Here is a 16,026-nt window from a genome sequence, read left to right as displayed (position 1 = left end):
ACAGCAGAGCCCAGAAGCTTGGCCCCCTATCTTAGGCTGGTGGGAAAAGGAAGGGACCCAATCAATGTCCAGGGCTTGGGATCCTATTTTCTTGCTATACCACAAACACATAACTTAGTTACTAATGCAATACTTTTCTTTCATTGGTATTGGGTCTAACTAAGAAATGAGTGTAGCAACTGGCCATGACCACTCAGAAAGACATTTAGGAAAAGCTTAATGAAAAAATCCAGTAGCACTTTATCATTAATGAAAACCACAGAAAAGTATACCAGCTTACCTAGCTGATAAAACAATGGAAATAAAGTGCTAAAAACCTAATTGCTTGGGTTTTATTTCTAAATCAATCATCAATCTGCCTAAGATTTCTTTTATACATCTGGTATTATCTATTTGTACCAAGACTAAATCCAGTAGTGCTATACCACTGAGCCACATCCCCAGTCCTTTTAATTTTTTCAGACAAGGTCTTGCTAAGTTGCCCAAGCTGGCCTTGAGCTTGTGATTCTCCTGCTTTAATCTCTCAAGTAACTGGAATTATAGGTGTACGCCACTATACCCAACTTCTCTGGTCTTTACTTTTAGGAGACACCTCTTCTCTTCCCCACACTTTTTGACATTTGATCTTTCAATGTAAAAATTTTTTTATTAAAAAAGTTTTGTAGTTGTAGATGAACAGCATTTTCTTTATTATTATCTTTTTAAATTTTTGTGTGGTGCTAAGGATTGAACCCAGTGCCTCATATACGTGCTAGGCAAGCACTCTGCCACTGAGCCCCAGCCCCAGCCCTCAATGTAAAATATTCTTAGAAAATAAACCAGTGTCGATTAAGTTCATAATAAATTTTATAAGAAGAAAATGCTGTTATTTTTGAATGTTTGGAACAGTTATCAGAAAATGATAAAATGACAGGAACATTTACAAATGTTGAAATTATTTACTGAGCTATGAATTCTTGGCAGAGGAAAGGATTTCTGAAGTATCTGAATCCACCTATTACAGAAAACAAGAATGACTTCTAGAATGCCTCTCACATATTTAACCAGTCTCTTCAAATCCTTCCCAAATTTGATGCACTTCATCTCAAAAAAAGAACTAAACCCATTTTTAATCACTTAAAAGAATAAAAAAATAGGGGATTAGAGAACAGTCACATCCTTGAAGCAGCTTTGCAATATGCAGAACACAGTACTGGCTTCAAAAAAATATAGATTCTGTGCACTTGCATTACTTAAATGTAAAGAGCTGCCATCCTCTTCCTTTATAAAATTAGGAAGCTATATTCATTCAAGCACATTAACTTCATTGTACTTCATATAGTTTTATACTTGGAATGAGGCTGGAAAAAACATTAGCACAGAGCTGTTAATAAAACAACTTTAAAACATTAATTATTGTGAAATAGGATCAAATGAAAATCAACCTTGGATTAACACATTTCTGATTACATAAATAAGTTACTTTCTTTACTAAAAATTTCCGCTATCAGAAGATCCTGATTAAAATAAAGAAATATATAAAACTGGAACAGGAAGTAAAAGTGATTGATTGGTTCATCTCAGAAGGTCCACTGGCCCAACTGCCAGCCACAGAAGTCTCTAAGTTCTCAACGGAGTGTGACCAGTTCTTCTGAAGAGGTAGGATGAATGGCAACCGTGTTGTCAAAGTCAGCCTTAGTTGCTCCCATTTTCACTGCAACAGCAAAACCCTGCAGCATTTCATCACAACCAATTCCCTGCATATGGATCCCAACCACCTAGGGAAAAAAGAAATTATGAAAGAGAAATTATTTATTTGGTGTACAGTGATGAGAGGAAATATGACATTAAAAAACCCTATAGGCTGGGTGTGCAGCGCAGTGTGCTTGCTTAGCATGCATGAGATCCTGATTCTATCCCCAGCATGGCAAAAACTAAAATGAAACAAAAAAACTAAAAAAACTTAGGTTTTTTTTTTTTTTTTAGTGGTGCTAGGGATTGAACCCAGATCCTTGCGCATGTGAGGCAAGCACTTTACCAACTGAGCTATATATATCCCCAATCCCTTAGAATATTTTTAATCCTAATTCGGCATAGCACTGTGACCCTGGACAGGCCTGCTTCAATGTCCTCCTCGAGCCCATATCAAACAGCTATTCCTCAGGTTCTCTTCACTCTGTCCCATGTACCAACCATGTTCTCTTTTGCACAATGTGTCCCTCTGTTTGTTCTCCCTCTCTTAAGAGCTAATGATTAAAATAGCCATAGAGTAGTGTCTTTCAGACTAAATTAAATTCCATCGCATGAACTCTCAGTGCCAATAGTCCTCTGTCATGGTCCTATCATAGTCAGAATTTAATCACTACTTGAAGGGGATTCCTTCTGCTTCTGCTCCCCACTCTATCCCCATGGCTGAACATAATGATGGCACTTGGGAAGTACTCAATCCAAATATGCTGTTTGGCTATGTGAAGGATGTAAAGAGTATTTGTTTCTAATCAAATTTTACCATGAAGTTTCTCAATATGTTGTCTATCTTCAGCAAACAGTTCTATAATATATTTATCATTCCATTAAAAAGCAAAAATTAGCTGGTGTGTGTGGTGCTGCACACCTGTAACCCCAACAACTCAGGAGGCTGAGGCAAGAGGGTCATAAGTTTGAGGACAGTCTCAGCAATTTAGCAAGACTCTGTCTCCAAAAAAAAAAAGGCCGGAAATGTGGCTCAGTGATAAAGCATCCCTGAGTTAACTCCCCAGTACCAATTTGGGGGGGTGGGAGGAGAGAATACACTTAACACTACTGAACTGTACATTTAAAAATGGTTAAGATAGGGGCTGTGGCTGTGGCTTAGCGGTAGCGCACTTGCCTGGCATGTGTGAGGCACTGGGTTCAATTCTCAGCACTGCGTATAAATAAATAAAGCTCTATAAACAACTAAATGGTTAAGATGTAGACCAGCTCCACTGGCAAAAAATGAAGTTTCCTACTTTAATCCTATACAAGGGTAACTGAAATAACCTAATGTTAACTAGTTATTTTCCTATTATCTGTCTCCCCATCTCTGTTTCACAAGAAAAGCAACTTTGAAATGAACAATATGGTTTTGTTCTTTGTTTCTATTTTCTTTAGCCTTTGTCTACAAAACTCCAACTTATAGGAGCTCTCATTCTATTTTATGGAACTTTATTACCTGATTCTTGATTAAAAAATAAAGCCAATTAAGATAGTTTTTTTAAAAAAAAAATGTATTTCTAGTTATAGATGAACACACTATATTTATTTATTTTTATGTGGTGCTGAGGATCTACCCCAGTGCTTCACATGTGCTAGGCAGGTACTCTACCATAGAGCTACAACCTCAGCCCCAAATAAGATAAGTTTTTTTAAAAAAAATTATTAAGATGGTTTGTGTATAAATTTAAAACAAAACAAAACAAAAATCCCAAATCAAATATCATGTGTGCATTAAACAGCAAGGTCTACTAAGATCCAACTGATCTTACAAAGAGTCTCTGGCGATGGCAGGAACCTCATATATTCTGACTCTCCATATTGCAGGTCTTACTTAGTCTTTAGAAGACTGCCAAATAATACTCATCAAATGAATGATGGCTGACATGAGGAAATAACTTATATAACAAGATAAGCAGGGATCCTGCTGACCAATATCAAGAAATCTTAGGCTATGAATGAGCCATCAGGACTGAGATAACAAGCTCTGTTTTGCTGCCACCCTCCTCCTCTGCTCTGGTTCTCAGCTTCTGTCAGTCCTTGGGGGTGCTGAATTCTGTAAATTAGGGACTATATCTGGGTTTTGGCTCACACTAAATTAGACACACTATACTCTTTTTTGACAACAGAAGTTGGAAACAATATCCAAATCTTCATTTAAACCACTGTCCCAAGCAATACTGATTACCCCCCCCAAAAAAACCCACCCAAACAAACAAAAGTACATTCTCATTCCTAACAGTTGGGTGGGGATACAGGTTACCAGCAGAGTGCTTATCTGGCATGCCTGAGCCCTTGGGTTCAATCCCCAGCACAGTGGGTGGGGAAGATCCTCATTCTAAGCAATATTGCTAAGTTCCATTTTACTATTTAACTAGAAACAGCCTAATAGTCTGGCTTAGGACCAAAATTAAAACTGCTATTATTTTTTAGTTGTTGATGTACCTTTATTTTTTATTCATTTATGTGTGGTGCTGAGGATCAAACCCAGTGCCTCACAATGCTAGGCAAGTGCTCTGTTACTGAGCCACAACCCAGCCCCCCTATTATTATTATTATTATTATTTTTTAGTTATTGATGGACCTTTATTTTATTTATTCATATGTGGTGCTGAGAATTGAACCCAGTGCCTCACACATGCTAGGCAAATGCTCTGTTACTGAGCCACAACCCAGCCCTATTATTATTATTATTATTATTTAGTTATTGATGTACCTTTATTTTATTTATTCATATGCAGTGCTGAGAAATGAACCCAGGGCTTCACACATACTAGGCAAGTGCTCACCACTGAGCTATATTCCCAGCCCTAAACCGTTTTTTTTTTGGTGCTAGGGATTGAACCCATGGCCCTATGCTTGTGAGACAAGCATTCTACCAACTGAGCTATACCCCCAGCCCCAACCTATTTTTTTAATGTCAAAATAAAACTGATTCAAATGCAAATCAAAACTACAATGAGATATCAATTCACACCCACCTGGAATGGCTGTTAATGAAAAAGATAAGACAATAGCAATTATTGGCAAAGGAGTGAACAAAATAAAAACCTTATACATTACAGGGGTGCAGGGGATATAAAATGGTGCAGACACCAAGAATAATTTAGCAGGCTCTCAAAAACTGAAAGGCATAAATTAGAAAAAATGGCCGAATAAACTACTTCACCAATTCAAAATTATATTATATTCTAACCTTTACCAGTATTTTGTTTCCTAGCTATTCTGGTCTACTGGTCAATGTTGACCAGCTCTTGGTGTTTTTTTTAAACAGCTGTTTTTGTTTTTTAGTTGTAGTTGAACACAATACCTTTATTCATTTATTTCATGTGGTGCTGAGGATCAAACTCAGTGCCTTATGCATGCAAGGCAAGAGCTCTAACTGAGCCACAACCCCAGTCCAGTTTTTCCTTTAAAAAAAAAAATTTTTTTTTTGTAGTTGTAAATGAACAGAATGACTTTATTTTGTTTACTTTTATGTGGTGCTGAGGATCGAACCCAGTGCCCCATCCACACTAGGCAAGTACTCTGCTGCTGAGCTACAGCCCCAGCTCATCTTGGTGTTTGTTTGTTTGTTTTTTTTAATAAGGATTTTTTTTAAAGATGGATATCTTTATTTATTTTATTTATTCATTTTTTATGTGGTGCTGAGGATAGAACCCAGTACCTCACAAGTGCAAGGCAAGTGCTCCACCGCTGAGCTATAACCCTAGCCCCCGTCTTGGTGGGTTTTGATCCTCGGTTTTTTTTGTGTGCTGGGGATTGAACCTAGGGCCTTGCAAATGCGAGGCAACTGCTCACTTGCCTAACATGTGACATCCCCAGCCCTTATCCTCATTTTTTAAGAGAAATGCAAAGTTCTTTCTAAATAAAACACTATGAAGGACAAATTATATATATGATATATATGTGTGTGTATATTTTATATATATATATATATTATCTATAATATATATATATATAGTTGATAAAGTGGAACTGCCTAGTTGAACCCGTAAGCTTACCTACTTGGTCTCCCCCAACCCCTGTCTTAGACAATGAAACTACCAGCATCCCTGTCAACTTTACAAAGCATTGTTTAGCTTACTGAATTCTTTTCATACCTTTTCCTCTTTGTTGGCACAAACCATTTTCATCACACATTTAGTTTTCCTTGTGGTCACTGCGTGATACATTGGGGTAAACGTGGTTGAATAGATCTTCACATTATCTTTTCCATATTTATTAACAGCCTCATCTATAATGCACATTAAAAAAAAGCATTTATCAAAAAAGAAAAAAACCTAAATAATTACACTGAGCTATCAAAAAGAAAGTTGGGCAGAAATACTTAGCCTAAGTTAAATCACAAGATGTATCAAACAATACCAAAATAAAGGACATTCTACAAAATAAATGTCGATGACACTAAAAAAAAAAAAAAAAAAAAAAAAGACAGGCTCAAGAATTTTGTCTCTTGATTAAAGGATACTCTAGAGGTATAAAAGCTACTGGTAATACATCATCTGGACTAAATTCTGGACTTGAGGGAAAAAATGTAGAAAATGACATTAGATAATTGGCAAAATTCGCATAAGATTTAAAGTTTAGGTAATACTGTAGCAACTGAAGTTTTCTCATTTTGAAAACTGTATTGTGTTTACATAAGGGAACAACCTTGTTTTTAACAGATACTTAAATGTATATAGCATGAAAAAAATGATAAAGCAAAATTATTAAAGATATATAGGAATCCTTTATACTCTTTTTGCAATTTTTGTTTAAATTTAAAATTAGTTCAAATAAGTAAGCTAAGAACCATCAGAAAGACAAATAGGGTAGTGTGGAGAAAAGAAACCATACTTTCAAAATATTAGTAGCTGAGGAATAAATTGGAGCTGTACCTAGAGACTAACCAAAAAAGGAGTGTAATTTGGGGGCTGAGAAAGATTTAGTGGGCCAACAAGAGAACAGAAGGAATAAAATGACCTTGTTTTAAATACCTACCTTCTGTGAGTCCAACCGTCCCAATAGGGGGATGACTGAAGACCACAGTGGGGATGTTGTCATAGTCTAATTTGGAATCTTTTTTGCATTCAAAAAGTCTATGGGCAAGTTTCCGGCCAGCAGCTATTGCAACTACAAAGACATTTTAAAATCAGTGTTTATCTTACTGTTCATTTTTTTAAAAAACATTTATTTTTTAGTTGTGAGTAGACATAATACCTTTGTTTTGTTTTATTTTACTTTACATGGGATTGAACCCAATGCCTCATACATGCTAGGCAAGCGCCCTTCCTCTGAGCCCCAGCCCCAGCCCCTTACTGTTCATTTTAACAGCAGAATTGTTCTACTAACTATTTATCTATCTGGCATGATATAATAAAGTTTTCTTGTTTTGAAAACTGTATTGTGTTTACATAAGGGAACAACCTTTTTTTTAACAAATAGATACTTAAATGTGTATGTATATAGATTGAAAAAATGATAAAGCAAAGAAAACGTATCAAGCTTTAGTTAACAATTCAAAACACTGACATATAAGAATTCTTTACCATTTACTATAAAAACAAAAACAGAAAAACAAGCTACATTGGTAAGTTTCCAAACATCTGGCAGTAAATCTATTTAATGATGATATTAGCTTTCTGATACAATATTTTTTTAAAGTATCTATTTTATTATTTTTAAATACCTTTATTTATTTATTTTTATGTGGTGCTGAGGATCGAACCCAGTACCTTGCAATTCCTAGGCGAGCACTCTACCAATGAGCCACAATCCCAGCCCCCTGATACGTATTAATGGAACAAATTAGTTTTGCACATTCATTTCACAGTAAGATATTTTAACATAAGAGGTTACTCTTGCCAGGTGAGTAAGCCCAGCTACTCAGGAGGTTGAGGTAAGGAGGATCACAAATTTGAGGCCAGCCTAAGTAACTTAGCAAGACCCTGCCTCAAAATAAAATTTTAAAAAGGGCTGGGGAGATAACTCAGTGATTGAGTGCTTGCCTAGTATGCCCAACACCCTGGGTTTAATACCTAGTACTGAAAAAAAACAAAACAAAAACCCAGAAGTTTATTCTCCTTAGCCCTTTTTATTCCTAACAGTCTTACATTTGGGGGCTTGGGGGGTATAACAGTATCACAGAGCTTGCCTAAAATGTGCAAGGACCTAAATTTGATCCCCAACACTAGAAACTTTTTTTTTTTTAGTCAGCACAACTAAGTCTTTTTTTTTTTTTTAAAGAGAGAGAGAATTTTTTAAATATTTATTTTTTAGTTTTTGGTGGATATAACATCTTTATTTTACTTTTTATGTGGTGCTAAGGATTGAACCCAGCGCCCCATGCATGCCAGGCGAGCACTTGAGCCACATCCCCAGCCCACAACTAAGTCTTAAGAGATCTATTGTAAAATGTTGACTATTGTTAATAACAATATATTATAGACTTGAAAATTGCTAATGGAGTAGATTAAAGTGTTCTCACCAAAACAAAACAGAAAGATACATGTGAGGTAATACATACCTTACCTAGCTTGTCTTAGACATCCACAATGTATAAATACTTCAAATCATGTTATATATACACTCTCTCTCTCTCTCTTTTTAAATTTAATTAAAAAATAAATTAGAGCCAGGCATGGTGACGCTTGCTTATAATCCTAGGAATTTAGGAGGCTGAGGCAGGAGGATTACAAATTTGAGGCCAGGCTTAGCTATTTAGCCATGCCCTAAGCAAACTAGCAAGGCTCAAAATAAAAAGGGCTGGGGATGTGGCTCAGTGTTTAAGCACCCCTGGGTTCAATCTCTATTACCCAAAATAAAAAGTTATAAATAAATAATAAATTAGGAGCCAGGCACTGTGACATATGCCTGTAACCCTAGCAATGCCAGCTACTTGGGAGGCTTACCTTAGGAGGATCACATATACTTGGGCAACTTAGTGAGACCCTGCCTTTAAAAAAAAAAGCTGGGTGCAGTGACACACGCCTGTAATCCCAGTGGCTTGGAAGGCTAAGACAGGAGGATCGTGAATTCAAAGCCAGCCTCCGCAATGGCAAGGCACTAGGCAATTCAGTGAGACCCTGTCTCTGAATAAAATACAAAATAGGGCTGGGGATGTGGCTCAGTAGTTGAGTGCCCCTGTGTTCAATCCCTAGTACCAAAAAACAAACAAACAAAATATAAAGAAATTACCACCAACAATACAAAACAAAATAAAAAATAAATACAGGTGGTGGTGGGGGAAGAGAGCTTCTAAAGCAAATAAAAGGATTGGGGTGTGGAACAGGATAGGTTTCCATCCTGAAGCAACATCCCCAGGGCACTTAAAAAAATCTGATGAAGTCCTTCAAAAAGATGGATTAAAAGCTGAAGGAATGACATCATTAACTAGATAAAGGTAAGACAAAGAACTTGGAATGTGATCAGGACATGGGTTGAGGTCCTGGATGGGGGAATGAAGGAGAATCAGTTACAAGGCTAATCTAAATGACTTCTTCCAAAAGCCATTTCCACTGTCACAACACAAAACTGTGACTCAAAGACTTCAGAGGGTGACCATATCATTTACACAAAAACTTTGGTCATTGCTAAGCATTTTCTTTTTAATATATATATTTTTTAGTTGTTGATAGATCTTTATTTTATTTATTTATATGTGGTGCTGAGAATCAAACCCAGTACCTCACACTTGCCAGGCAAGTGTGCTACCACTGAGCCACAGTCCCAGTCCCTATTGCTAAGCATTTTCTTAAGTCTTTTAAGGAAAATTGAATATGGTTCAGAAAATGTCAGGCCTCCAAATCAACATCCATGTCAATACATTTTTACCATTTTGATGATATGAAGATACTTTGCTGAAGTGGATTTGACTGTGAAAAGCTGAACAGTTTTATGTAGCACACAGGGGAAGCAGCATTACCTGGAGTAAGAAGAGCTTTCCCACACACGTCCCCGACAGCGTAGACACCTTTGACATTGGTATTCTGGAATTCGTCTACTATAATATGACCTTTCTCATCAGTTTGAATTCCCTAAAATTATGAAAGGATATCACATGAATACTAATTTATCTACTAAAACTCAAAGAGCCAAGCTCTACATCTGCCTCAATATGCACGACACCCCTTTACCTGAGCATCCAGGAACCAACCACAAGACTTAACACAACCTGAAAGTGTGTGAAGTTGGCAAGTTTGTATCTTTGTTTATGTAACAGGTGAAATATTTTGTCCAATTTTAAGATGTTTGACACAGCAATTCAACTGGTACGGGAAACAAAGAGAGGAATCACTCAGCTCTCAGATGAACTACCTGCTAAACCTGAGTGCTTTTCAACTTTGTTCACCAACAGGCTCCTCCTAAGGCAGGTTAACACATCCCATACAGAGACACAGCCTGAAGCAGTCACCAAAATCACTTGCAATTTACTATTTTTTATTTTTAAAAATTTAAGCAAACTTCACATTCTACTCTAAAATATACTGATATTTCCCATAACCAATTTTCCTTCTCTGCTGAAACATATATTTGCTTATCTTGTGGCTCTGCAGATAAGATACACTCCAGTGTGAGTAATAAATGTACAGCAAAAGAAGAAGCATAATGGATTATACAGGGCAGCATGATGGTTAAGAGTAGACTCTTCAGAGCCAGGTGTGGTAGCACATGCTTAAGATCCCAGAGATTGGGAGACTGAGGCAGGAAGATCACAAACTCAGGACCAGTTTAGGAAACTGTGAGATCCTGTCTCAAAAAATAAGAAGGGTGAGGTATAGCTTAGGGGTAAAGCATTTGCTTAGCATGCACAAAGCCCTGAATTAACCACCAGCGCCACCAAAGAGAAAAAAAAGAAGGGTAAAACCTTTGGACTTTATGGGGTTATGGGTCTACCTGGGGTTCAAATCCCATAATTAAGATGCAAGATACATTATACAGCTATATCTTAACATTGCGATAAAACTGAACATTTCTCTTGCCTCATTCTTAAAAAATTCAGCAAACAGAATTTAATACTGGACCCACCAACGCCCACACTGTACAAAGGCAAAGTTGCTCTTGAAGGGTGAAAGAGCTGGATGATTAGTTTCATTAATATAAAAACAGACAACTACTTTGACTAAATTTCATAGAACAATAAGATTAAAAACAAGCCAAGGGGCTGGGTTTGTGGCTCAGTCATAGAGCGCTTCCTGAGCATGTGTGAGGTACTGGGTTCAATTCTCAGAACCACATAAAAATGAATAAATAAAATTATGATATTGTGTCCACCAACAATTAAAAGAACAAAACAAAACAAAACAAATATCTCCCTGGGAATTTTATTCTTTGTAAATAGGTAGCTGGGCACGGTGGCACACACCTGTAATCCCAGCAATTTGGGAGGCTGAGGCAGGAGGCATATGAATTCAAAGTCAGCCTCAGCAATTTAGTGAGACCCTAAGCAACTCAGTGAGACCCTATCTCTAATAAAATATAAAAAAAAGGGGGCTGGGATTGTGGCTCAGCGGTAGAGCGCTCGCCTAGCATGGGCGGGACTTGGGTTAGATCCTTAGCACCAAATAAAAATAAAGGTATTGTGTTGTGTCTATCTATACCTAAAAAAATAAATATTAAAAAAAAAATATATATATATATATATTATATATATATAAAAGACTGGGGATGTGGCTCAGTGGTTAAGGACCCCTGGGTTCAATCCCTGGTACAAAAAAAAAGAAAAAGAAAATAAACCTGACTTGGTAGTGCATGCCTATAATCCCAGCAGCTCAGAAGGCTGAGGCAGGAGGGTCAGAAGTTCAAATCCAGCCTCAGTGACTTATCGAGGCCCTAAGAAACTCAGCAAGACTCTGAGACAGAGGATTGCAAGTTCAAAGCCAGCCTCAGCAAAAGTGAGGTGCTAAGCAACTCAATGAGACCCTGGCTCTAAATAAAGTTTAAAAAAAAAAAACTGAAAAATAAGATTGGGTGTGTAGTTCTGTGGTAGAGTATGTGCTGAGCATAGACAAACCCCTGGGTTCAATCCCTAGCATCAAAAAAATGAAGATGATGATGATGATGAAGAAATAACCTTTTATAGAGATGAAAAAGAAATCCACATTATAACAGAATTTAATATTAGCACATAAATGAAAATGTTACATATTGCTCCAGAGGCTCCATCAACACCATAAATCTCCAACATAAAATATTCTATTATTGCAACTGAATAAGATAGCCCATTACAAAAAAACATCATAAGTATCAGAAACAACAGGTTAACATATACTGCATTGGTAACTATAAGTCAGGGGCTACTATAAGTCAGGAGCTAAGCTAATTATTTTGCAGGTACTTTCTCATTTACTGTTCTCTATAACACAATGAGACAAAGTAATATTTTTATTTCCATCCTGTATGTGAAACAATTGAAACAGAAAACTTAAATTGCTTGTTCAGGGTCATGCAACTGGTAAATGATAGAAGTGAGGTTCCAATTTGGTTTGAACTCTGGGAACTACACCCCAAATCACTGTTAGACTTTACTTCAAAATTTAAGAGAAGAATATTTTCTCTGTGTGAAGTACTGGCAGATCCCAGAGAGAGATAGCTTCACATCTGTTTCCTCTGCTGAATAACACAATGTTCAGGATGAGGTATACACTCAGCTATCTGAATTAGATGCTGGGGACAATCTGGGATCAGTATAGGACTTTCAATATTCACACAGCAAAAAGGAAGTCTGCAAGAAGGAAGCCAGCAGGAAACCACTGGACCATCTAGATATAATATAATTAGGGACTGATCCAAAGTGATGGCACTAGAAAGGGAAAATATTTCAAAGGAAAAGTGATTGGATTTGATGACAAACTGAATATATGAAATAAAAAGAATCCAATGAATTCCACTCAAGTTTTGGATGGGTGAGATAGGGACAGATTCAAGATTGCTCAGGACAGACTAAGTCAGCTTACCAGATTGTTTAAATTCAAGCCCCTGGAATTTGGGTCCCGTCCAATGGCCCAGAGCAGGCAGTCAACATCTGGAATAGTGGTCAAGGTCGGCTTGCTTCCAGGAACTTCAGTAATCACGGAAACTTCCAGGCCTGATGAAGTCCTTTTAACTTCCTTGACCTATTGGCAAATAAAATGTTAAATGTGAGTGGCAAGGCAAGGGGAGAAGCTGGAAGGAAAGCAAATGAAGATGAAACTTAAAAAAAAAAATTATACCTTTATCTTATTTATTTATTTATATGAGGTACTGAGGATTGAACCCAGGGAATCCCTAAAATTTTTAACATTAAAAAAAATCCCACATGAAACCTATAGTTGACAAAGACAATTTACTTTCAGCCACAGGCCATCAGCATCAAAAGTCCCTGGAGCCAGGCTTGTTTCCTGTGTTGCCCCAAAGCTCCCAGTCAATGACTGGAAATGTCAACTAATGTTATCATTGTAATGCTTTGGCTTAAAAACAAATTATTGAATGCACTTCTTCAAATCTGTGATAATATTTTAAGTCATAAATCTAAGCACAGTGGCTTGAAAGAAAGGATGTAGGAGCATCACCAAGAAACTTTTCTAAAGCTTGGTCAATGCTTCCTCCTGGACATTCGGAATCAGAATGGGGGAAAGGAATAACCTACTCAGGACAGCTGAGTTTATACACAGCTACCCCTCCATTCCTGCAGGGAACTGGTTCCAGGAACCTCCAGACATAAAACCTGTGAATGTTCAAGTCTTTTATATAAAATGGCATAGTATTTGCATATAACCTAGATACCTCCTCCTGTGTACTTTAAATCAACTTCGTTTTACTTAAAATTCAAAACACAAGGTAAACAGGTGTTAGATTGTATTATTTAGAGAAAAAGTTTGTACATGTTCAGTGTACATGCCACTGTTTTCCCCAAAATATTTTTGATCCACAAGTAGTTGACTCTGCAGATACAGAACCCATTGATAAAAGAGGGCTGACTATGCAGCTTAGTGAAGGTCCTAAGGTGATTTGGATGATAAGCCTTTCGACTAGTTCAGCATATTTATACTTACAAAGCATGTTCTCATTTATTATTTTACTTAATAGAGTTGATGTTAAAAGGATGAAGTTGTGGGGGTGGAAAAAACATTTTTACAAGATTATTCTCCAAGAAAATTGGCTGAAATTCAAGAATTCCCTGAGGAGTAATGGATTTTGTAAAAGTTATGCCTTAAAAATAGGTTCCACACTATCCTGTCACATATATTTTAAAAAGAAAAAAAGAGAGAAAGAAAAAGACTTCAAGCAGCAATTAAAAATCAAAAAATTATAAAAGTTGATCAAAATAAACCATAAAGTACTTGTATTAAAAATATGTTCCATTTTAGTTTGCACTACGATGCAAAAGAAAACAATTTCGGTGCTTTCTCTCTTTGTAGTGCACCAAACTGAATGGGGAATATACTTGTAGGATGAAGAAGACAAAAAAAAAGATTCCAAGGGCTGGGAATGGGGCTTAGTGGTACTTGCCTGGCATGTGAAAGGCCCTGGTTTTGACTCCTAGCACTGAAAAAAAAAATCCCATACTATTTTCTGGAAAACAAATGTAAATATAAAAAGCAAGGATATGCAAAAAGGTATATGTGCACAAACATCAAAGCTTCTAACTGCCAGGTTTCTAATCTTTTACATATTTGGCTTTGTTAACACCTTAATGTGAAAAGTAGCTTTCTTAAAAAAAAGGAAAGAAAAGAAATAATTGGCAGTACTCTAGGAGTAGAATAAATTTTGACTGAGGAGTTTGTGTTTATAAAATTGAGGGCTGGGGTGTAGCTCAGTGGTAGAGTACTTGACTTGTGTAAGGCCCTGGGTTTGATGCAAACAAAGCATGACAACCAGGAACAAAATTCGAAACCTAAATGGGTGAGGTCAAAAGCAAAAAGTGTTATTCCCCAGAGACAGATGACAAGAGGCTATGATCGGGCCTTGAGGACACACCTGTGAGTACTTCAAGACCTCCACGCCAGAGTTCTCCAGCTCTTCAGTGCAGTTGGAACTGATTAGTGAATCAAAATTTCTAAGTACCTGTGTACAGATATAGGCAACAGAGGGATGGGGGTTGTGGGGGGAAAAAAAAAAAACGTGATTAAAGACATGTTACAAACTTGGGAGGGAAATTTTAGTGCTGTATTATCCTTTTCCCTATCTCCTTCATTCATGGTCATATTGAGAGTAGGGTTTTTTTGGTTTTTGTTTTGGTACTGGTGACCGAACCACGGGGCACTTTAGCACCAGGCTACATCCTCAATCCCTTTTATTTTTTGAGACAGGGTCTCACACTAAGTTGCGCTAGCTAGCTTCAAATTTGAAAACTTCCTGTCTCAGACTCCCAGGTCACTGGGATCACAGGTACAAGCCATCCTGGGAGACGGAAGTGAAGTTTTAATAAATCCTCTCTTCTCCTACCAGTGTCTATATTATATTTGACTTAATTCCTGTTTTAGAGTAAAAATAAAATGGATAGTCAGCTGGGCACAATAATATATGCTTATAATCCCAATTACTAAGGAGGCTGAGGTCAAAGGACCATAAGTTCTAGGCCAGGCTCTACAACTTAGCAAGCCCGTGTTTGAAAAAAAATAAAAAGGGCTGGAGATGTCATCAGTGCTTACCAACTTTCCAAATGAACCCATGTACTGATAAGACTATAAAAATTTACTTATTTATTAAATACTCTGCCTTTCCTCTTCCTTCCAATTTATTGGATATTCCAATCATGCAAAATCATGTTTATGAAAAGTACTTTTCAGGACATACATCTCCTTGAGGTTGAATTACATGACATATTTCAAAGCCAAAGAGAAAGTTTTAGGAGTATGCACTGTCCAGGATTGTAAGCAAACCTCTGGTCCCTCCATTTGTTCAAGTTAAGAAGTATAACCAGCCTGGTACAGTGGCGCATGCCTGGAATCCTAGCGGCTCAGAGGCTGAGACAGGAGGATTATGAGTTCAAAGTCAGCCTTAGCAAAGGTGAGGGGCTAAGCAACTCAGTGAGACCCTGTCTCTAAATAAAATACAAAATAGGGCTGGGATATGGCTCAGTGATTTAGTGCCCCCCTGAGTTCAATCCCCGGTACCTTCCCTCCACCCAAAAAAGAAAAGGAAAACACAGGGAATGGGAAGGAAAAGGCTAAGATTTACCTTATCATGCCGTATCATTAATGATGTCTTAGAGCCCAGGGCTGAGAGGATCCCAGCTATTTCCACAGCAATATAACCTGCTCCCACAATGACACTGCGGCTTAAATGAGAGCAGAATGTTAATGTTTTATAATTTTAGATTTATAGACAAGTTATACAGATACTATG

At 37.1% G+C, this 16,026-nt stretch overlaps 1 protein-coding gene across 1 annotated transcript in view; it reads right to left on the bottom strand.

The window, feature by feature from the left end:
• Window positions 1-353: 353 nt before the first annotated feature.
• Gsr (glutathione-disulfide reductase) overlaps window positions 354-16,026 on the bottom strand; it is a 45,811-nt gene continuing 30,138 nt past the window's right edge. Inside the window, exons 7-13 of the mRNA XM_076852518.1 lie at window positions 15,859-15,958; window positions 14,656-14,742; window positions 12,654-12,812; window positions 9,623-9,734; window positions 6,700-6,831; window positions 5,817-5,950; window positions 354-1,757 (exon numbers count right to left, since the gene is read on the bottom strand). Of these exons, the coding sequence (XP_076708633.1) occupies window positions 1,608-1,757; window positions 5,817-5,950; window positions 6,700-6,831; window positions 9,623-9,734; window positions 12,654-12,812; window positions 14,656-14,742; window positions 15,859-15,958 (874 nt within the window). The 3' untranslated portion in view covers window positions 354-1,607. The remainder of the gene's footprint in view (window positions 1,758-5,816; window positions 5,951-6,699; window positions 6,832-9,622; window positions 9,735-12,653; window positions 12,813-14,655; window positions 14,743-15,858; window positions 15,959-16,026) is intronic.

Source organism: Callospermophilus lateralis, chromosome 4 (genome assembly GCF_048772815.1).
Source record: "Callospermophilus lateralis isolate mCalLat2 chromosome 4, mCalLat2.hap1, whole genome shotgun sequence".
NCBI lineage: Eukaryota > Metazoa > Chordata > Mammalia > Rodentia > Sciuridae > Callospermophilus > Callospermophilus lateralis.
Note: the sequence above shows the minus strand (reverse complement) of the source record. Positions and strands in the feature narration are given on the sequence as shown.